This window comes from Anomaloglossus baeobatrachus, chromosome 8 (assembly GCF_048569485.1).
Source record: "Anomaloglossus baeobatrachus isolate aAnoBae1 chromosome 8, aAnoBae1.hap1, whole genome shotgun sequence".
Taxonomy (NCBI): domain Eukaryota; kingdom Metazoa; phylum Chordata; class Amphibia; order Anura; family Aromobatidae; genus Anomaloglossus; species Anomaloglossus baeobatrachus.
In genome coordinates, this window is record NC_134360.1 from 24,498,825 (window position 1) to 24,521,349 (window position 22,525).

The 22,525-nt window shown below is 45.3% G+C and overlaps 1 protein-coding gene across 1 annotated transcript in view; it reads right to left on the reverse strand.

Moving 5' to 3' along the window:
* Positions 1-22,525, reverse strand: part of ADAMTS9 (ADAM metallopeptidase with thrombospondin type 1 motif 9) — a 361,962-nt gene that overhangs the window by 200,853 nt on the left and 138,584 nt on the right. The window contains exons 11-15 of the mRNA XM_075321378.1: positions 21,734-21,841; positions 11,100-11,245; positions 9,187-9,368; positions 8,970-9,106; positions 4,312-4,429 (exon numbers count right to left, since the gene is read on the reverse strand). Of these exons, the coding sequence (XP_075177493.1) occupies positions 4,312-4,429; positions 8,970-9,106; positions 9,187-9,368; positions 11,100-11,245; positions 21,734-21,841 (691 nt within the window). The remainder of the gene's footprint in view (positions 1-4,311; positions 4,430-8,969; positions 9,107-9,186; positions 9,369-11,099; positions 11,246-21,733; positions 21,842-22,525) is intronic.

The following is a 22,525-nucleotide window of genomic DNA, read 5'->3' on the forward strand; positions in this document are numbered from 1 at the left end:
TTCCTGAACGGTAAAGTTCGTGGTTCGTACCGGACACCGGGTGTCCATGACTCGTTCCTGAACGGTAAAGTTCGTGGTTCGTACCGGGGACACCGGGTGTCCATGACTCGTTCCTGAACACGTGCTTTTATACAAAGTCTGGGTCTGAGTTCGGGTGCTGTTCGTATGCTAACAAAGTTTGTTAAAAAGCTGCGGAGAGGAGAAGAGGAACCCGAAAGAATTACCACAACCATTGTACAGCACAGAACTTCGGGTCCCCATTGACTTATATGGGGTTTAGAGTCAAGATTTATTTCTTAAAGGGAACCTGTCAGGTGCAATATGCACCCAAAACAACGAGCAGTCCTGGGTGCATATTTCTAAACCCTGCCTAATTGTCCCTGTATCTAGTAGAAAGTATTTTTAAAGATCCTTTATGATATGCTAATGAGCGCAGGGACTAGTCACAAGGGCGTTATTTGCTACGCTCATTCCACCCTCTTAGCATGTTAGCACACCCACAGGGGTGTACTAACATGTTATTCAATGCAGCATCATCAGCGGTGACACGCTTACCTGTGTCCGCTGTCACCCGCCACTTCCGATCATGCGCAGTATGAAGCCGGGTGTACGCATCTCAGCTTCAGAGACGTCTAGTGCGCATGACCGGAAGTGCCGGGACTTCAGATCAGAAGTGACATCAAACATAGGAATGCGTGTCTATGGTCATGTCACCGGCATTGAATAGCATGTTAGCACGCCTCTGTGGCCGTACTAACATGCTAAGAGGGCGGAATGAGCTCAGGAACGAACGCCCTTGTGACTAGTCCCTGTGCTCATTAGCATATCATACAGGATCTTTAGAAATACGTTTTCTAGAGATCTCTTTATCTATGCTACTAGATACAGGGACGGTTAGGCAAGGATTAGCAATATGCACCCAGGACTGCTCGTGGTTCTGGGTGCATATTGCACCAGACAAGTTCCCTTTAAGGTTAAGTCGAACCCGGCGAAACCCAACATCCACATGTCCGCTCATCTCTACTCATAACTTCTAATGCCTGTTCTGAAATATCCAAAATTTTCTCAAAACTGATCTCAATTAAAGGGATTGAGTCAATAGATAATTACCTCTATTTATTAATATTGTTTAAATCATTTTTTCCATTAAATATACTTTTTAATATTTAAAGGGGTCATGATGTTGACTGATGGGGGTCCATTTTCCTGGGATACGGATGGATCAGCGGAACGGTGCATTTATGCACGACTGCCGCTCTACCATTCATTCCCTATGGGGCTTTCGTATGCGGAGTTTGGATTTTTCTGACCGGGGCGGTCAGAAATATCCAAACTCAGCATATGACAGCCCCATAGGGAATAAATTGAGAGATCTGACCTGCGACGACAATTTGTAACAGGAATGAAAGTGCTCTATCGGGGACAAAAATTCCTATTTGTGCCGTAGGGTCGGTCCCCTCATATCAATAAGTTATCGACGATCACTGGACAACCCCTTAAATAATGTTTCCTGTATTATAGAAAATCCTGAAATCTTGCAATTTTCACACTGGCCACTTAAGGCTACTTTACACACTGCGATATCGGTCCCGATATCGCTAGTGTGGGTACCCGCCCCCATCTGTTGCGCGACACGGGCATATCGCTGCCCGTGCCGCACAACATCGCCCAGAGCCGTCACACATACTTACCTGTCCGGCGACGTCGCTGTGACGGGCGAACCGCCTCCTTTCTAAGGGGGCGGTCCGTGCGGCGTCACAGCGACGTCACTGAACCGCCGCCCAATCGCAGCGGAGGGGCGGAGATGAGCGGGACGTAACATCCCGCCCACCTCCTTCCTTCCGCATAGCGGCCGGGAGGCAGGTAGGGAGAGCTTCCTCGCTCCTGCGGCGTCACACGCAGCGATGTGTGCTGCCGCAGGAACGAGGAACAACCTCGTTACTGCTGAAGTAACGATAATTGGGAATGGACCCCCGTGTCGCCGATTAGCGATTTTTCACTGTTTTGCAACGATGCAAAATCGCTAATCGATGTCACACGCAACGGCATCGCTAATGCGGCCGGATGTGCGTCACGAATTCCGTGACCCCAACGACTCCGCATTAGCGATGTCGTAGCGTGTAAAGCCCGCTTTAGCCTAACTGCAAGATTTCTGTGTTTTGCATTTTTTTAATATAGACAGTGATAGGGAAAATTGCAAAAAAAAAATAGACACTCGGATGTAATCAATGGGTCACATTCCCTTTAAAAACGCAAACAGTTAAAAAAAAGGGAAAAAACAGCAGCACCATCTAAAATGTCTTTTATTCCCCCCTGATTCAGCACATTTTTGCGGTCTACTTGGTTGTTAATTACAAGCAGCTAGCACATGATGGCTGATTCCAATCACTGGCATTATCAGTGCCGTCCCTCCGGAATGATAGGCTAGCATTCAGCGCGGATGCCAGTACGTACGGCATGTGACTGCTGCAGCGCTCATGTGCCGGGTGATTGTGAACAAAGACCGGGAGGGACGCCAAGGAATCTGCACTAGATCAGCAGAGGACAAAAGAGGTGAGCAGGTTGTGTCCAGCAAAAAGGGATTTTCTCTCTGGAAAAAGTCATGTACTAGAGTAGACGATCCCTTCCTAAACAAGTTGGGGTCAATCCCAGGATCATCACTGATCATCTGATGAGGAGTTCAGCTCTGAGGCTTCTTCACAAGTTTTCCTACTCAACCCCATTTATTGGCATCTGCCTCTACGGTTAATGGAGTGACAGGATATCCTATCAAGATCCTACCATGGAAATATCCCGTTAAAGAGGTTTTCCATAAGAAAGTAGACCCCAAATGCTCATAAATACCCTAAAATACACTTCGCTCAGCTGCTAAGATCAATGATTGGCGACGACGGCAATATACATTTGTGATGTGAAATTACTACTGATAAGCGAGCACTACCATGCTCGGTACTCATAATTCCAGAAGAAATTCCGTTAAAAAACTCAAGTTATCCATTGACTCCCATTATTCTCGGTACTCGAATCGCGCCCATCTGAGCGGCCAACTGTTTGTTACAAGTGCTGAGCACCTGAGCATGGTAGTGCCCGCTCATCACTACTAGTTACGGATACCAAGCACCTGAGAATGGTAGTGCCCACTCATCACTAGTTACGGATACCAAGCACCTGAGCATGGTAGTGCCCGCTCATCACTAGTTACGAGTACTGAGCACCCGAGCATAGTAGTGCCCACTCATCACTAGTTACAAGTACTGAGCACCTGAGCATGGTAGTGCCCACTCATCACTAGTTACGGATACCAAGCACCTGAGCATGGTAGTGCCCGCTCATCACTAGTTACGAGTACTGAGCACCCGAGCATGGTAGTGCCCGCTCATCACTAGTTACGAGTACTGAGCACTCGAGCATGGTAGTGCCCGCTCATCACTAGTTACAAGTACTGAGCACCTGAGCATGGTAGTGCCCGCTCATTACTAGTTACGAATATTGAGCACCCGAGCATGGTAGTGCCAGCTCATCACTAGTTACGAGTACTGAGCACCTGTGCATGGTAGTGCCCGCTCATCACTAGTTTACGAGTACTGAGCACCCGAGCATGGTAGTGCCCGCTCATCACTAGTTACCAGTACAGAGCACCTGAGCATGGTAGTGCCCGCTCATCACTAGTTACGAGTACTGATCACCTGAGCATGGTAGTGCCCGCTCATCACTAGTTACCAGTACTGAGCACCTGAGCATGGTAGTGCCCGCTCATCACTAGTTACGAGTACTGAGCGCCCAAGCATGGTAGTGCCCGCTCATCACTAGTTACGAGTACTGAGCACCCGAGCATGGTAGTGTCCGCTCATCTCTAGTTACGAGTACTGAGCACCTGAGCATGGTAGTGCCCGCTCATCACTAGTTACGAGTACAGAGCACCTGAGCATGGTAGTGCCCGCTCATCACTGGTTACGAGTACTGAGAACCCGAGCATGGTAGTGCCCGCTCATCACTAGTTACGAGTACAGAGCACCTGAGCATGGTAGTGCCCGCTCATCACTGGTTACGAGTACTGAGAACCCGAGCATGGTAGTGCCCGCTCATCTCTAGTTACGAGTACTGAGCACCTGAGCATGGTAGTGCCCGCTCATCACTGGTTACGAGTACTGAGAACCCGAGCATGGTAGTGCCCGCTCATCTCTAGTTACGAGTACTGAGCACCTGAGCATGGTAGTGCCCGCTCATCACTGGTTACGAGTACTGAGAACCCGAGCATGGTAGTGCTCACTAGGCTTATACTGAAACAGTCTTCACTTTACAAGTACCTACCGTAATATACTATGTTAAACGTTCCAGCTATGGTCTTGCAGGAAGAATTGTCTCCACCACAAACGCCACATTTATCTCTTCTAGCTTTCGAGTTTAGGACGTGATCACAACCAGCTTGCTTTAAAAAAAAAAAGATTAAAAGAATCCATGAAAAAAAAGGTACAATTCATATCATCCTCACTTAACATGACTCTGTGCCCAATCGGTCACACAATGAGAACCGTTGGTGATCACTGGACCTAACTGCATGCGCAACTATAGATCCGTCATATGTATATCAAACACAAATACTCATTGTTATGGGATAAGATTAAAAAATATACATCTATATTTTTTTGTTTCACCAACCCCTTTAAGTCATTCATTCGGATGAATCGTTGATCTCCCTTTAAGAACTTGGTAAAAGTCTCACTTAATGGGTACAAGGCTTTGGGCCAAGCTCCTTTTTTCCCCCGGACATAAATGAATATATAGGGCTTCTATGATTTATCATACTTTACTAGAAATAGTTGTGTGATGTGTCGGGCCTCTGTTTGTTTAGCAGGCATTTTCCCGAGCCTGTAGATGGCACTGTTGTTACTACGATCCACGCAATGGTTTGGTCAGGGACAAAAACTCTTCCAAAATTTTAAGGTAAAGAACATCAGGATTTAAAAAAAAAACAAAAAAAAACAAAACAAAGAAAAATACCCCAAACCATTAACTGGAATGAGGAGCCAAGTGCACCAGGGTCGAAGAGTCATGGCGTTTTGGCCAGTTTGCTTTATTTTTTAGAATCGGGGGGGGGGGGGTCTTCCGAGAATCCCCGCTCATTGTCGGCCCTGAAGCCCCAAGGGTGCGAGTTTTCAGGCTGTTGATAGGTAAGTTTTGCACTGATTTCCCCTATATCAGGCATTATATTTTATGGGCAATATCCCAGATAAAGCATGCGTTTGAGTTTAAAACGGTTTGCGCCACTTTTTTTTCATTGCCTCAATCTAAAATGTGCAGACGGATATTAAAAAAAATATATCTTTCATCGTTTTGTGCCTACAGTTCCAATGCATACCTACACGTTACCATGGTTACACAGACCACAAGAAAAACTTAAAGAGATTGTCCACTACTAGGATAACCCATTCTGATTCCCATATGTTTACCCCAGGTATTATATTAAAGCCTATACGCACCTCCAGTGCCGTTCCAGCGGTGTCCAAACAGCACCGGCTTCTGTCTCCCCGCCTTCGGACCAAATGAGCAATTAACAGGAAGTGAGCGGTCACTTCCTGTTAATTAAAGGGGTTATCCACTACTTTGACATTGATGACCTAACCTTCAATGTCTTATCGCCCGGGGTCTGACACGCCGCACACCCGCCGATCGGCTGATATCGGTCACGGCGGCGGTAGCAGGCGGCCTGACATGCTCAGTTCCGATGTTGCTCCATCTTCTGACAGCGGCACGGTGGCTCAGTGGTTAGCACTGCAGTCTTGTGGTGGCTCAGTGGTTAGCACTGTAGTCTTGCAGTCTTTAAGTCTTTTGGTCTGAAGGCGGGGAGACAAAAGCCGGCGCTGATTGGATGTTGTCACAGCCCCACGTGAGCGTTGGCACCGCGCGCCGCTGTAGTGGCGCAGGCACGGGAGGTGAGTATAGTCTTTATTATATTGTCTGCGGGAAGGGATTATCCTAGTAGTAGACAACCCCTTGAAGAAGTTTGCTCCTACATTCATACATCCTTCTGTCTGTCCCTTACTTTTTGATAACTTAATAGAAGAGATATATAGAAAGGAGCATGGTTACAACATTCGTTTCTCTACTTACAGGGTTTGTTTGTGGTCTGTAACCATGGAAACATAAGAGCTGTAAACACAAAACGGTCAAATATTTTCCCTTAAAATTATTTGCAACAATGCTTAATTTTTTTAAATTTTGAATGAAGAGAAAGGTTGACGCCACTTAGTTTCACAGTGTAATAATAATATAAAATAATATATTAAAAGTAAAAACGAAAATTGCTCTGGCACCCAGAATAAAATGACTGATCAAGGTACAAGGAAAATATGAAGCAGTGGTTCTAAAAAAAGCTGGAAAAGCCCTTTCATCATTTTCTCATTGGGTACAATGAAACTTCACATAATGTCATTTGTGATTGACAAAAGGGGGGTTAAGTCGCCCTCACGACTGGACTGAAGCACAATGGATCTTTCAGAACGGCAGAACAATGCTGCCAAATATTAAAAGATCTTTCAAACAAAAGAGTGGAAACATTGTATTCAGCATTGAGTAGTAATATCGCTGTAAAAGAACAATAGGGATCGTGATAAAAGGAAAGAAAAAGTCAAATACCACAGTGACTATAGACTCCATATGCCAAATAGGGGGGAAAGGACAGAACAGGGGGACCCCCTTATATGAATGGTAGAGGGTAATCGCTCTATTAGAGGAGCTCCCGTTCTGGTGGACTGGACCCCTCCACATATTTCATGGGCATGTATCTGAAATTTGGAACAATTTACCATTCGACTCACCCAAAAAAAATGGCCACTGCTATTTTACAGAATGCAGAAGATTACATATGCCAAAGAAGGCTCATATGAGCTCAGGCGGGGTCATCACAGGCTTCACCAAAATACCTTACAGCCATCACATCACATGGTGTAGCACAGTCAGCAAAGAACAACTATCGTAGCCTGTATAAAAGATGAGGAAGGGAATGCAGCAGCCATTGTATGGTGAATCTGGATAGTGAGAAGACAGAAATGTCCTATCTATCTATATGTCTATCTAAATACAAAAAATGGGGAAAGCAAAACTGGATTTTAGTCCGCACACGACTGGGCTGATAAAATCTGTTTTCTCGCTATGTCTGGCTTTGGAGTGTTGCTCTCATATATCGGATTTGAACACAGGAGGTTTCATTGATAACCTTGGGGGGATTGAATCTATTTTTACATGAAAAGTGTGGCCGTTATTTTCTTATCTCTACCTATCTATCCATCCACCCATCCATCTATCCATTCGTCATTCCATCCATCTGTCATTCCGTCCGTCCATCCGTCATTCCATCCGTCCATCCATCCATCTGTCATTCCGTCCGTCCATCCATCCATCCATCTGTCATTCCGTCCGTCCATCCATCCATCTGTCATTCCGTCCGTCCATCCATCTATCCATCTGTCATTCCGTCCGTCCATCCATCTATCCATCTGTCATTCCGTCCGTCCATCCATCTATCCATCTGTCATTCCGTCCGTCCATCCATCCATCTGCCATTCCGGCCGTCCATCCATCCATCCGTCATTCTGTTCATCCATCCGTCATTCCGTTCATCCATCCATCCGTCATTCCGTTCATCCATCCATCCATCATTTACGTCCATCCATCCGACATTCCATCCATTCGTCATTCCATCCATTCGTCATTCCATGCATCCGTCAGTCTATCCATCCGTCATTCATTCCATCCATCATTCATTCCATCTGTCATTCATTCCATCCATCATTTATTCCATCCATCTGTCATTTCATCCATCCATCCATCCATCATTTATTCCATCCGTCATTCCGTTCTTCCATCCATCCATCCATCCGTCATTCCGTTCATCCATCCATCCGTCATTCCGTTCGTTAATCCATCCATCCATCATTTACGTCCATCCATCCGACATTCCATCCATTCGTCATTCCATCCATTCATCATTCCATCCATTCGTCATTCCATGCATCCGTCAGTCTATCCATCCGTCATTCATTCCATCCGTCATTCATTCCATCCGTCATTCATTCCATCCGTCATTCATCATTCTGTTCATCCATCCATCTGTCATTCCATCCATCCGTTATTTATTCCATCCATCATTCATTCCATCCTTCATTTCATCCATCTGTCATTTCATCCATCCATCCATCATTCATTCCATCCGTCATTCCGTTCTTCCATCCATCCATCCATCCATCCATCCGTCATTTTGTCCATCCATCTGTCATTCCATCCATTAATCCATCAATCCATCATTCCATCCATCCTTCATTCCATCAATCTGTCATTCCATCCAACCATCAATTCCATCCATCCATGCATTCAGTCATCCATCCATCCATCCGTCATTTCATCCATTCATCCATCCATCCATCCGTCATTTCATCCATTCATCATTCCATCCATCCGTCATTCCATTCATCAATCCATCCATCCATCATTCCATCCATCTGTCATTCTGTCCGTCCATCCATCCATCCGTCATTCCATCCATCCATCATGCCATCCATCCATCATTCCATCCATCCATCCATCAATCATGCCATCCATCCATCATTCCATCCATCCATCATTCCATCCATCTGTCATTCTGTCCATCCATCCATCCATCCGTCATTCCATCCATCCATCATTCCATCCATCCATCCATCCATCATTCCATCCATCCATGATTCCATTCATCCATGATTCCATCCATCCGTTCATCTTTCCATATCTATTAACTTTCACACTAAATGATATTGTATATACTCCTGTCCCCTGGTTACTGTACTCATACCATGCTCCTTATGGATCCTATAGGGTCCTAGCACAGTAATGTCTTTCCTCCACTGTTCAGCTCCTCATTGTTTGCAGTGATTTAGTACAGAACACAAGAGCTGGAAATGAGAACTGCACAAATCAAGTGCATAAGTATTTACCCGACACAGTCCTTGCACACAGATATCATTTGTGTCTGGTCCGCATGATGTTCCATCGACAGCCCTGTCCCTGAGCTGATAATAGGCTGTGCTTCCTGCCACCCGGCAGAATAGTTTACAGCGGTCCTTCATTAGAACTGTGGACAGATAGAAATGCTTTGTCAATAACGGTTAAATTCAGCAGAACGAGAGGAAGACACAATTGGGCAGCGCTTACTTCCGCTGTATTTAGGCACCCAGCGCACGTTTGGAGGTAGGCCATTGATATTGAAATGTTTCCCATCAAAATCAGAACACTGCTCCTCTCTGAAGTCCTTCTTCTGCTTTGAGCAGGGCTCCGTATTACAAGACTTAAATTTCATCCTGCGTCCCACGCAGTATTTACCCCCATTCTTTGGCCTGGAAAAACAGAAAAAGAAAAGTAGAGATCAATTTTACAAAATTCCGTGTTTAAGGGATTGCCGTAGCCTAAACAAACATTTTTCGTTCAACTTACAAAGACGTACAGATATCATAACGTTGTAACAGAATCAGATCCGCGTAGATGGAAGGAGCGGCTCCTCGTCAGGAGGACTCAATGCGTTCATATATTACATGGTTGCCTATACATTTGAATAGGGTCCATGTAATACCACATTTGCCCTGTAGTGGCCACTGTAGGGAAAGTGAGCAGGTGCACAAAGTAGTCAAGTCTGATGTCATCAGCTGATTGCAATTGGTCAGAGAAGACAGACCGGAAGCGATCAGTAGATCACCGGTGCAATGTTCTAAAAAGGCGATGACCAGATGGGTTCAAATTGTTTGTTTCTGAATTTCATATGCAGAATATTGTGAATTTAGGGAAACAAATAAATATGTTGTAAAGGGTATTCCGATCTTAAAAGCGTTATCCCACCAACAGCATATACTACTTATTCACAAGTATGATCGGTGAGGGTCAGACCACTAGGATCCAGTAGGATACAAGGGTTAGCGTTTCTCCTTGTGGAGAGTGACATGTCTAGCATACCTGGTGAGGAGGCTTATAGGCCATGCAATGCTCTTCTTGAAAATTAAACATGCAAATTACCTCTTCCGAGAGGATGAGGACTTCAATTCTAGTGTTCCTTATTAGAAGTAGCAATCTTAAAAGTCAATATAGACCCTTTAACAAGCCTTGCCTTTGGATTTTATCCTAAGTTGGCAAGGCTCATTAAAGGGTTGATATTGACTTTTAGGATTGCTTCTTCCAAATGGTGGCACTAGCGTTCACGTCCTCTTCTTCTCTGAAGAGTAGAGATGAGGGGATCGACGGAAGTTAGGGTTCAGCCGGACTTTACATAAAGATTAGTTTGGGACCCGGACTTGACCAGAGCTTGAGCCCAAACCCCATTGGAAGTCTCTGATTGGGCAGTTCAGCTCTTCGCACATGCAGCCAGCCATAAACCGATCATTTCCGGAAGAGGAAGGGCGGATTGTTTTTTATTGAACACACTATATCCGAAAATGTTGTTTTTACTCCCAGTGAGAGCCATTCAGAGACTGCGAGTGGCTCCCACTGGACCGAACAGCGAGTGTACCTGAGCACACCGATGCTAAATCGAGTGGTTAGCATATGTACAGCACCCGAACTTCGAACTCTGACACTATTTCTTAAAGTCTGTTTTTGGTACGAACACCGAGCTTTAAAGTTTGGGTTCGCTCATCTCTACTGAAGAGGCAATCTTCATACAGCAGTAGGGTGCATGCATGACCCCTGCTCCATTCACTGTCTATGGGACTGGTGGTCACACATGCACTACCACTTCAAAAAAGCCACTTGTGCACTCCATATGGGACACTTGGTCTCCCTTTCTAAGGATTGGCACTATACTATGTATCACCTATCACACCTATCCAATGCGGGTCATGAGAAAACCGAAGAATTTTTGCCATAAACACAAGATATGTCCCAATGCCTCTGCAATGCCCTAGACTCCAAGCCTCATAACGTCTCCATTGAACTCCTTTGAGAGAATATGGGACCCCCGAATTTGAGGGATCCCAACCTATATGACTTATTGTGGTCCGGAGAGGACAAAAAGGTACAATAAAATTTCATACACTTAATATTTACTTGCACCTGTATAAAATAATAGAAAACGTACTTACTCAGGTCTGTTGCATTCTCGAATGGCGGTTTTTATCCCGCCACTACAAGATCTAGAACAAGCACCAAATGGTTTCCAAGGTCCCCAGGAACCATCGATAACTGAGACCTCGCGTTCTTTCGGGATGCACAAGCCATACTTGCAATGCTGTTGGCAACGATAAACGCTGGGTTATTATCGATATAGAACAAAATGATCTTCTCATTAAAGAGAAATTCTAAAAACTCAGCTTGAGAGTTGGTGAGAATCGACTTGCCCTTTCTAGCCCATTGGTGTCATGACTATAATTTGACTCTGATGCGGTAAGTCAGGTAGGAGGCGTCTGTTCTGTTGTGCCTTCTTCCGGGACTCACGCCGCTTTAAAAATGGTATAGATTCCTCTGGAACACCGCCAGTAATAGTTCCTGCTCTCAGGGGTGCGCAACTGGTTCTTGTGAGTTATCCCTGCTCCGTCCCACTACCCAGCTTACCGCTCCCTGACCTCCGTTTCCCTTGTTCTGTTTGTCTGCCCTGTCTCTCATACCCCGGGCCTGTTCTGTCTCGGTTCGCTCCCCCTCTTTTGTACTTGCTTTCCTGGCCTCTGACCCTGGTAATGTTTCCTGACCACAGCTCTGCTTCCCCTTTTTAGCTTCTGACGTGACCTCTTGGCTCCTGACCCTCGTGCTCCATCCTGTTTATGGCTTGCTCACTCCCTTGTTCAGATGTGGCTTCCTGGTTAAGACTTATGCGGGCGTCACACGAGACGAGCTATTGCGCGATGTATTGTCGGGGTCACGGTTTTCGTGATGCACATCCGGCATAGCTTGCGACGTCGTTTCGTGTGACACCTCCGAGCGACGCAGAATCGCTCACAAATTGTGAGTCGTGTACTCGTCGCTTATTTTTAAAAAATTGTTCATTTTTAATGGCGCCGGTTGTTCATCGTACCTGGGGTAGCACACATCGCTCCGTGTGACTCCCCGGGAACGATGAACACAGCTTAACTGCGTCCCGCGGCTCCCGCCGGCAATGTGGAAGGAAGGAGGTGGGCGGGATGTTTACGTCCCGTTCATCTCCGCCCCTCCGCTTCTATTGGCCGGCCGCTGTGTGACGTCGCTGTGACTCCGAACGTCCCTCCCCCTTCAGGAAGTGGATGTTCGCCGCCCACAGCAAGGTTGTCCGGGAGGTAAGTACGTGTGACGGGGGTTTAATGACTTTGTGCGCTACGGGCAAGTAATTGCCCGTGACACAAAAACGACGGCGGCGGGTATGATCGCTCGTGCAAATCGCACGATAGATCGTACCGTGTGAAGCCCGCATTAGGCTTGCTGACTACCCTTTCACTGGTGCGAGTGCCCCCTTGTGGGCTTTAGTCTATCTGCTCTTTGGAGTTTTATCTCCATTCTGCTTCTGCACCAACTGGTGGAAGCTTGACAATTGGCCACTATAGTGAGCAGTGGCTGAGAGTGACGAGAGTGGGAGAACCATCTCTAACCTGACAGTGACCGCAAACGTTTTTTTTGACTAGCCAGCCTGGTGGAATGTCATATGTGTCATACCAGGTAATCAATAGAAGAGCCACCGACTCCGTCAGGTAAAGAGGTGGTTCTCCTGCTCCCATCTATTGGCCATAAACCACTGGCGTGACCGAAGAATTGAGGTATGAGTATCGATTGTCACCAACTCTACTCATCACTTTCTGTAAAAAGAATGCTTAATTTCGCAATATAGACACATTGTTTATAAACAACTCCCAACAGAGTATAGCAAAATATTCTTTCTTTTCCAAGGTGGTCATCATGAATTGGTATATTTAGATATTAATTAGCCAAAATTCTGCCAAACAGTGGTGGAGGTGTGGAACTGGAGAATTCAAGCAATTTGCGATTTGATTCATATGAATCACCCCAAAACGTGCCTACTGCTATTTTACACAATGCAGAAGATTACGAGAGACAAAAAAGCTGACATGACTTCAGGTATGGCAGTGCCGGCTTCACCATTATGCCTTGCAGCTATCACATCACATGGTATAGCACAATCAATCAATCAGTAAAAGCTATCATAGTGTCACGATGACTATAGGATAGTGTGGAATTGGGGGCCTCTAAGATGACCCTCAAGCTAGGGGGCCCTATGCTATCCCTAACTTCAGGAATATTCCTGATGGTGGAGAGGCTTGAGTCTCCAACCTGGCCCTGCACCTGATCAGTCCTGATCTTATTCCCTCTCCCCCTCCCCCCCAGGGAGGGAAGGGACAGGTGTGTGATGAAGACCACAGAAATAGACAGACAGGGGAAACCAAAACTCTGTTACTCAACACGCACATACAGAGGTATAAGACAATGAGAGATTAGGAGGAAAACAAGAGCTGAACGGAAGCAACAGGTCAATGGGTAAACTCCCCAACCGCTCCAAGTAAAAAGCAACACTTTCACCAAAGCTCACAGACGAAACATAGAATAACCTATAGATAGCAAGGGTAACAGATTTCATCCAGCATAAATAGAGGGAACAGATGTAATTGGCTTCCCCACCACATGTAATCACAGGAGACTAACAAGCAGACTAGCAGAGACTAAAGGCGGCGTTACACGGTACGATATACCTAACGATATGTCGTTGGGGTCACGGAATTTGTGACGCACATCCGGCATCGTTAGAGATGCCGTACCGTGTGACACCTCCGAACGACTGTGAACAAGCAAAAATACTCACCTTATCGTTGCTCGTTGACACGTCGTTCATTTTCATAATATCGGTCACATTCCTGGATGCAGGTTGTTCGTCATTCCTGAGGCAGCACACATCGCTCCGTGTGACACCCCGGGAATGTCGAACACTGCTTACCTGCGTCCTCCGGCTATGCAGAAGGAATGAGGTGGGCGGGATGTTACGTCCCGCTCATCTCCGCCCCTCCGCTTCTATTGGCCGGCCGCTGTGTGACGTCGCTGTGACGCCGAACGTCCCTCCCTCTTCAGGAAGAGGACGTTCGCCGCCCACAGCGAGGTCGTTCGGGAGGTAAGTACGTGTGACGGGGGTAAACGACTTTGTGCGCCACGGGCAACAAATTGCCCGTGACGCACAAACGACGGGGGTTGGTGTGATCGCTCATGAGATCGCACGATATATCGTCCCGTGTAACGCCGCCTTAACTCTTGCTAGCCTGCCTATGAATGAGCACACGTCCGGTTGATGCCCGAGTCTGCTTGTGTTGATCCCAGACACCAGAGAAACCATTTGGTAGAGTCTGAGAATCTACGCTGTAAACAGAGTGCGCTGCTGTCATGACAGTCGGCGAAGTTCGTGCAAAACTCTGTGTGACACATAGCCTGTATAAAAGCTGTGTTAGGGAATGTAGCAGCCTTTTTGTGGCGAATATGGATAGTGAGAGGAAAGATCAATCTATCTATCCATCTATCTACCCCTCTATCTACTATCCATCTATTTATCTATTTATCCATCTATCTATCCCTCTATCTACTATCTATCTATCTATCTATGCCTTTATCTATCTATCTATCCCTCTATCTACTATCCATCTATCTATCTATTTATCCATCTATCTATCTATCCCTCTATCTACTATCTATCTATCCATCTATCTATCCATCTATCTATCCATCTATCTATCCCTCTATCTATCTATCTATCCCTCTATCTACTATCCATCTATTTATCCATCTATCTATCCCTCTATCTAGTATCTACTATCTATCTATCCCTCTATCTATCTATCTATCCATCTATCTATCCATCCCTCTATCTATCTATCCATCTATCTATCCATCCCTCTATCTATCTATCTATCCCTCTATCTACTATCCATCTATCTATTTATCCATCTATCTATCCCTCTATCTAGTATCTACTATCTATCTATCCCTCTATCTATCTATCTATCCATCTATCTATCCATCCCTCTATCTATCTATCCATCTATCTATCCATCCCTCTATCTATCTATCTATCCCTCTATCTACTATCCATCTATCTATTTATCCATCTATCTATCCCTCTATCTAGTATCTACTATCTATCTATCTATCCCTCTATCTATCTATCCCTCTATCTATCTATCTATCCCTCTATCTATCTATCTATCCCTCTATCTATCTATCCCTCTATCTATCTATCTATCTATCCCTCTATCTATCTATCTATCCCTCTATCTATCCATCTATCTATCTCTCTATCTCTCTATCTATCTATCCCTCTATCTATCTATCCCTCTATCTATCTATCCCTCTATCTATCCCTCTATCTATCTATCCCTCTATCTATCTATCCCTCTATCTATCTATCCCTCTATCTATCTATCTATCCCTCTATCTATCTATCCCTCTATCTATCTATCTAGCATGAGGCCAGCTGATAGGTCAGCTTGTCTTGTAGTGATAATCTCCTGCTGATAAAACACTTATTTTATTGAAAGAGCAATACATAGCCCAGTTAGGGGCTCTTCCTCTACTCTCAGATTCTCTTTAACTACTTTGAGAATAATATTGAAGGGTAATCCCATCTCAAGCCTTATGGCATATCCAAGGAAGATGTCTGGTAGATGCAGATCCAACATCTCGATAAAGGGACCCATGCTGCTGTGAAGCGAAAGGTTTTCAGACTTGTGTGACTGTCTTCATTTACTGTTAAGCAAATCCTAAAAATTACAGAAGATCAACCATAGAAGTAAATGGAAAGGGGAGCACAGGCATAGCTAGTTCTCCTTTCCCAGCCGTGTGAAACAGGGTCCTGCTTTCAAGATAAATGTGAGCCCTTTGGATATCTCATATGCAGGTCCTGCAAATTTTGTGGATATACCGTATGTGTTTCCTTCATGGGGCACGAGATAACTACACAGAGCATTTATGAGCAGTGGCTAAAGAAGAAGGAAATTTTGATTGGTCTTGTGCTGATTATATTCAGTTTATTCCTAGCTCTGGTTGCAAGCAGGTGGCTTGTACTCTTCTGTGGTATTGTTGCTGAACTTCTACATGAGTCATCTGTTGATAAGTAGTTCATGCACTGTTACTCTGTGTGTTCTCCTTGTTGACTTTTTTAGTGTTTAGTGGGGTTAACGAACAGCTCATCCGATCCATTCCCTATTTGGGGCCCAGCACTAGGGATACCTAGGGTCAGCTTTCCGGCTTGGCGCATAGGTGCGGAACTTATCTAGGGTGGTGAGGGTAGGTTTCATCAAGTGTCACCATCTCCTCCTTCCCTAGACATAGGTGTCCATCCCTTCCCTTTCGACATTTGCTTGGTACTTCCCCATACCTAGCGTGACAATTCCAAGTGCTGGAAACTTTGGACTGTATGTCCTTATGTATGACAACAGTCAAGGTATGTACCACCCTGTAAGCCAATTACAAATTTAGGCTACAGGGTACAGGCTTTTCCTTGTTGGCATAGCACCTGGATTTGGGCTGGAGTTCGAAGCAAAAAAACACCAAGAGTACAGTAGATTCGCCATTACCCTAATTGCCACTCGCCAATTCCGAAAAAATTGGAGAAAAACGTTCGCTCATCAAATCCTGCAATTACTTTCATGTTTTAAAACTGATGAGGAAACTTTATGCTGCAGCAAATAAAGTGAAAGCAATGAAAAAGTATATATTTTACAGGATTTAATAATACTGAGTAAATCAAGAATCTTTCTGCTTATGAAACTTTATCTCCTTTGACCTCATTCGGTTTCTCCTTCTTGAATTTTTCTTGACCCCAGCCTCTTGCACCTGAGGGGTCATCTTCTAACAATGGCCGTAACTTAATCCTCTTTCACACAGGACATAGATGGAATTTCTTTTCCACCTGGAGAATGAAAATTCCTTCCTTATCAACAAGTGCTTTTTCAGATTTTATACCAATAATTACACGGAGGCCAGGCTTTCTGTTTATGATTGCCAAATTGTGGCTCCCTCTTGGCTGAGAAGCCTGTGCCGGAGCGAGCTTTCGTGTTATCACTATTCTAAGGGATACTCCTAATGGTGGAGAGGCCTGAGTCTCCTTCCTGGCCCTTTGTTATCCCTATACTAAGGGATACTCCTAATGGTGGAGAGGCCTGAGTCTCCTTCCTGGTCCTTTGTTATCCCTATTCTAAGGGATACTCCTAATGGTGGAGAGGCCTGAGTCTCCTTCCTAGCCCTTTGTTTTCCCTATTCTAAGGGATACTCCTAATGGTGGAGAGGCCTTAGTCTCCTTCCTGGTCCTTTGTTATCCCTATTCTAAGGGATACTCCTAATGGTGGAGAGGCCTGAGTTTTCTTCCTGGCCCTTTGTTATCCATATTCTAAGGGATACTCCTAATGGTGGAGAGGCCTGAGTCTCCTTCCTGGCCCTTTGTTATCCCTATTCTAAGGGATACTCCTAATGGTGGAGAGGCCTGAGTCTCCTTCCTGGCTCTGCTCCTGAACAGTCCTGATTTAATTCTCCCTCCCCCAGGGAGGGACGAAACAAGATCATGTTGAAACCACAGAAAAAGATAGACAAGGGAAAAACCAAAACTGTTGTCATGGTCCTGACGTGTGGTGCAGCTCCTGTGCAGGACCTTCTGTTGTGTCCTCCTGTGTGCAGCCGTCATGTTATTCTTTGCCCTCTGATTGGCCTTCCCTGCAGTTGGTCAGTCACCAGTGATGGGAGGGGCTTACTCACATGCACCGCTTCCGGGCAAATTGATCAGCTTTATCTGGGAGTGTTCGTGCCCGGAGCGGCACCAGTTGTATTCTCTGGTTAAGTTGCGGTAAGCGCCCGACTCCTGGTTACAGCGATTGATCTTGGTACTTGACCCCGGACTGACCTCTGACTTGTCTTTGTCTGCTCCCCCTGACGTTTCCGCTCCTGTCTGGCTCCCGACTTCGGCTTTCCTCCTGACTACTCTTTGCCTGTCCCTTGTGTTTGTACATACTCTCCTGGTTACCTGAACCCCGGGCTTGTTTCACGACCTCTCTCCTGTCTGCTCCCTGAGTCTCTTCGCGTCCTCTCGGTTCTGATCCCGGACTGCCTGACTTCCCTCAGTCTCTAGTGTCCCTAGTACCACCTAGCATATTGCCCATTTACAGCATCTCTCAGTGATTAATTCCTTACTCCTCTGTGAGAGGGACGTTACAACTCTGTCATACAGCACGCATGCACACACACAGAATAAAATAATAGGAGATTCAGGAGGAAAACAAGAGCAGGAAGGAAGTACAAAACATTTGGGGTACATTCCACAACTATACCAAGCAATAATCACCATTAAACACAACTTTCACCAGAGAAAGTTTGGAACACCACACCTTACAGACTAACATAGAATAAACTATAGCTGGCATGAGGAGAAGGATTCCACCAGCATAAATAGGAGAGGAGCAGATGCGATAGTGTAATTACATGCTGTGGGGAGACCTAACAAGCAGAGATTAACTCTTGCTAGCCTGCCTATGAATCAGTACACAGCAAGTCGACACCTGAGTCTGCCTGTGTTGATTCTGAACAGTGGATCAGGCCATTCCCAATGATGGGACCCCAAGCTATCTTCTTATCCAGTTGACTGATAAGTAAATTTGATATATAAAAGAATTGCAAAAAAACTTTTCTAAGTCCCAGCTCAATCTGGATTTAGCAGTCCAGTGGGCGAGGCCTACAGCATTCCTTGTATAAGACTACAGTGCGTAAATAAATATAAATATCTGCCAATCAGTGATTAGGACCGCCCACTGGACTCCTAATGAATAAATGACTAATCATACTAAAACTTTTCAAACAAAACTATGTAGGGCACCAATCTGCTCAGCTCCTCAGGCTTTATAAGTGCTGCCCACAGACTGGATGTCCTTTGTTATCATGACAGTGAAAAGTGCATGAGTGCAAAGTTTAAAGTTTTCTCCAGCACTGCAAAATAGATGACCTATCATTAACAGATCAGCGGTGGTCATTCCCGATGATCAGCAGAATAAATAGGGCGTGGTGTTCCATGGCGACTCAACGTTGTGCCTAGCAAACCATGAAGGGGTGTTCTATACCCAAATTTTAGCGCTGCTTTTTATTTGTGGTTAAGATGATTTTTCCACTTATCAGTCAACTGACCGCTGAGGTCACTAATTAGCTGCAGTGGTCAGATAACTGATGAACTGGATGTCATTCCACAAGAAGTGATGACATCCTGTTCATCAGTCATCTGACCACTGCAGCCAATCAGTGGTCTCAGTGCCCAGGTGACTGATAAAAAGGATGTCATCACTTCCTGTTGAATGAGATCACTGATTGGCAGCAGCGGTCAGATGATAAATGAACATGATGTCATTCACTATAAGTAATGACATCCTGTTCATCAGTCACCTGAGTACTTAGGTAACTGATTGGCTGCAGTGGTCAGATGACTGATGAACAGGATGTGATGACATCCTGTTCAGCAGTCATCTGACTACTGCAGCCAATCAGTGAATCTCAGCGCTCAGGTGACTTATAAAAAGGATGTCATCACTTCCTGTGGAATGAGAGCACTGATTGTCTGCAGTGGTCGGATTACTGATAAGCAGAATGTCATTCACTGGAAGTAATGACATCCTCAGCACTTACGTAACTGATTGGCTGCAGTGGTCAGATGACTGATGATCAGGATGTCATTACACAGGAAGTGATGACAGTCATCTGACCACTGCAGCTAATCAGTGCTGTCATTTCACAGGAAGTAATGACATCCTTTCTATCGGTGATATGAGTACTGAGACCACTGATTGGTTGCAGTGGTCAGATGACTGATGATCAGGATGTCATTACACAAGAAGTGCTTACAGTCATCTGACCAATGCAGCCAATCAGTGCTTTTATTTCACAGGAAGTAATGACATCCTTTTTATTGGTCCCATGAGTGCTGAGAGCACTGATTGGCTGCAGTGGTCGGATGATTGATTAACAGGAGGTCATCTCTTCCTGTGTAATGACATTCTGATCATCAGTCATCTGACCACTGCAGCCAATCAGTGCTCAGGTGTGCAGTGGTCTCAGTGCTCAGGAGACTGATAAAAAGGCTGTCATCACTTCCTGTGGAATGAGACCACTGATTGTCTGCAGTGGTCAGGTGACTGATGAACAGGCTGTCAACACTTCCTTTGTACAGACATCTTGCCTATTTGTCACCTGACCTTGCAATCAATCAGCCACCTCAGTGTGAATGATGGATTACTTTATTTTATATCTATTTTGCTGCGCCACATTTTGAGTAAACCTAGAAGACCCCTTTAAGAAAAAAAGAAACTCTATCTGATAATGTGTGTCAATAAGCAGGAAGGAGATGACATTATTCTTGCAAATTACAGTCCACAGTCAAGGTTGCTGACGTGAATCCTCAAACACTGACTCCATTTCTACTGTTGGCCACTGATTGGCTGCAGTGGTCGGATGACTGATTAATGGGATGTCATCACTTCCTGTGTAATGCCATCCTGATCATCAGTCATCTGACCAATGCAGCCAGTGAGTCTCAGCACTCAGGTGACTGATAAAAAGGATGTCATGATTTCCTGTGGAATGAGATCACTGATTGTCTGCAGCGGTCGGATGACTGATAAGCAGAATATTATTCACTGGAAGTAATGACATCCTGTTCATCGGTCAAATGAGCACTTACATAACTGATTGGCTGCAGTGGTCAGATGACTGATGATCAGGATGTCATTACCCAGGAAGTGCTGACGGTCATCTGACCACTGCAGCCAATCAGTGCTTTCATTTCACAGGAAGTAATAACATCCTTTGTATCAGTCACATGAACACTGAGACCACTGATTGGCTGCAGTGGTCAGATGACTGATGATCAGGATGTCATTACACAGGAAATGCTGACAGTCATCTGACAACTGCAGCCAATCCGTTACATGAGTGCTTAGGTGACCGATGAACATTATGTCATTACTTCCAGTGAATAACTTTCTGTTCATCAGTCATCTGACCACTGCAGCCAATCAGTTGTCTCAGTGCTCAGGTGACTGATAAAAAGGATGTCATCACTTCCTGTGGAATGAGAGCACTGATTGGCTCCAGTGGTCAGATGACTGATGAACAGGATGTCATTACACAGGAAGTGGTGACATCCTGTTAATCAGTCATCCGACCACTGCAGCCAATCACTTCCTTTGTACAGACATCTTGCTTATCTGTCACCTGACCTTGCAATCAATCAGCCATCTCAGTGTGAATGATGGATTACTTTACTTTATATCTATTTTTGCTGCGCCAAATTTTGAGTAAACCTAGAAGACCCCTTTAAGAAAAAAGAATCTCTATCTGATAACCTCCGTCAATAAGCAGGAAGGAGATGACATCATTCTTGCCCATTACCGTCCGCGGTCATGGTTGCTGACGTGAAGCCTCAAACACTGACTCCATTTCTACTGTTATCTATGTAATTGTTGGACGGGGTCATTTTATAGCAGAACAGCAGGGACGTTTCACCACAATGAATATCCGCGATGGTTCCCTGGGTCTGCAATTGGGGAGCAGCGAAGTGTAACTGTGGGAAAAGGGACATGGGAATTCACAGCCCCTTTGTGCGGGGCTTTTTACTGCTTCCTGTATGACATCAGCATCTCCATGATGGCTCTTATATACAAGACCGGGCACTGCGATGACAAAGACCAGTTATTCCAATAATAAGGCTTAGAAAAGAAGAAGTTTTCACCTTTTCGGGCTCACATTCGGTCCCATCCGCCCAAGGGGTGTGTTGAGTCCGGCAGCCCTTCAGAGACCCCTCCATGTTAATGCACCACAGTCTCCGGCACTGCATTTGCTACATGGGTACAAGCGAACACACAGTCAATTCCCAGGCCGTTTAATGTATAACATGTAAATGTATCTATTCAGCCAAAATTGCCTACACGGCACTTTAATAAAACACTTTCTCAGGGCTCGGCTTCATTATTCAGAGAAAGGGAGCCACTTTGTACAGCTTTAATGACCCTCGTTCTGCCCTCAAACAACCTATTTAAATATGGAACAAAGTTTACATTCAAGCAGTGAATTGCTGGAAACCTGGGAAATACACGCGAATAGCGGCGGGTGCGTAACCAGCACATTGGTGCATGTCACAGTGCAAACCGAGAATGGAATAATCCCATCATACCAAACTGCAGAGTGTGCAAAATATATCATTTATATAATAAGGATATTGATAGCCACCGAAACAGAAGCAGAAAACTCCGGGGATATGGAACATTGCTGACTAGTGGTGGGCGGACCTGGGCTGAAAAACTCCGGATCCAAAAGAACCTGAGCGTCAACCCTGGGCCCGAAGTTTGGTAACGATCTGGGTCCGGCCACCCAGGTTATAACAAAAAAAAATCAAATACTTACCAGTCTCTAACTCTGCTTCCAGGCCGCTCACTCTACTTCCGGGGCGGCTTATTATCCTTCATACATATTCACTGCTTCCCCCACACACCGGCAGTCCCGGTTAATTGCAGTCAGACAGTCT